Below are 1372 nucleotides of genomic sequence, written 5' to 3' on the forward strand. Positions count from 1 at the left end.
GAGGTTCATGCATGTGGAAGGCAGTCTGCTGCCTGGCGTTAGATGCATCGTGGTCTTTGCTGTCAGGTAGAGGAGACAGACGTTCTAATAAGAGCATCATGATGCCTCTGGTAAACATTTCATATGAAGAGATGGGCCGAGTCCTACAGAAGAGTCACTCAACAAATGTTTGTTAGGGGCCTGGAAGTAAAAGCACCAGCTTCTGCCTGGTGGGCTTGGAGCAGACTCTCCCGAGGGAATGAGACCTTGAAGGCGTAGAGAAGGGGGATGGTGTCCAGGAGGATTGGAGCAGGTGCAAAGAGCTGGGCTGGCAGAGGGGGGTGACCTGCGCTTCCCGAGCAGAGCCTGAGGCCAAAAGTGGAGCGCCAGTGGTTTAGCTGGGGGCTGATCCCAAGGCTCCCGGGTCAGCGAGTGAGGAAGTGAAAGACGGGCTCGTTAACATTGCAGAAGTATTTTACAAGCTGTTTGACCCTGTGGACAGCTGGAGCCCAGTCGTGCCGGGGGAACTCGGAGATGGTGAGGAGCAGCTCTTCAGGTCTCCCACCCAAGAGACAGGGAATGCAGGCGTTCACCCCCAAGTCTCCACCTGGCATTGCTTGAGGCCTCCTTCCCAGGGCAGGAACTGTTCAGGTCTGCTGGCTTGCCCTGCACGCACAGCCCAGGCGTGCCCTCCAGGGCCAGAAATAAAGGCCCTCGGCATGAACCTTGGAGGATTTGCAGTGAGCAGCCTTCAACAGGGAGAGGTGAAAGGGTGGGCCACGGGCTGGACACAATTAGCCCCTTTCCAGAAGTTTCTAATTTTACACAGGCACTCTTACACAGGGAGCAAAACTCAGCAGAGCTCAGAGAGCTACCAAGAAACACAGCTACTTGGCCCTTTAGGTCGTAGGGTAGAAAACAGTGATTCTGGAGCACCCCAGTGAATCACGCCCACCCTTGAGAGGCGCAGGGTGGACTACGGACAGCAAGCTCCAGGCCCCGCTTCTCCCCCGGTACCCTGACTCTGCCCGCTCCACCTGGCAGGAACAGTATGTGTTTGTGCACGACGCCATCCTGGAAGCGTGTCTCTGTGGCAACACGGCCATCCCGGTGTGCGAGTTCCGCTCCCTCTACTACAACATCAGCAGGCTGGACCCCCAGACCAACTCCAGCCAGATCAAAGACGAATTTCAGGTATGAGCACATCCCAGGCTCCGTGACCCAGCCAGCTTCAGTGCCATTGAGCACAGTCCCGGGACTTTCCTTGCAGGAACGGCTGTGTCTGTATCCTTCCCGTGTCTGCAGCTGAGAAGGAATTTCAGAACAGAAAATGCACAGCCATGAGCAACTACTCCCCGGCTGGTCACTCAGTGACTGCTGACACCTGGTTATT

At 56.2% G+C, this 1372-nt stretch overlaps 1 protein-coding gene across 1 annotated transcript in view; it reads left to right on the plus strand.

The window, feature by feature from the left end:
* PTPRT (protein tyrosine phosphatase, receptor type, T) overlaps positions 1–1372 on the plus strand; it is an 839242-nt gene that overhangs the window by 809466 nt on the left and 28404 nt on the right. Inside the window, exon 25 of the mRNA XM_010829234.1 lies at positions 1024–1173. Within this exon, the coding sequence (XP_010827536.1) occupies positions 1024–1173 (150 nt within the window). The remainder of the gene's footprint in view (positions 1–1023; positions 1174–1372) is intronic.

This window comes from Bison bison, unplaced genomic scaffold (genome assembly GCF_000754665.1).
Source record: "Bison bison bison isolate TAMUID 2011002044 unplaced genomic scaffold, Bison_UMD1.0 scf7180017864500, whole genome shotgun sequence".
Classification (NCBI taxonomy): Eukaryota; Metazoa; Chordata; class Mammalia; order Artiodactyla; family Bovidae; genus Bison; species Bison bison.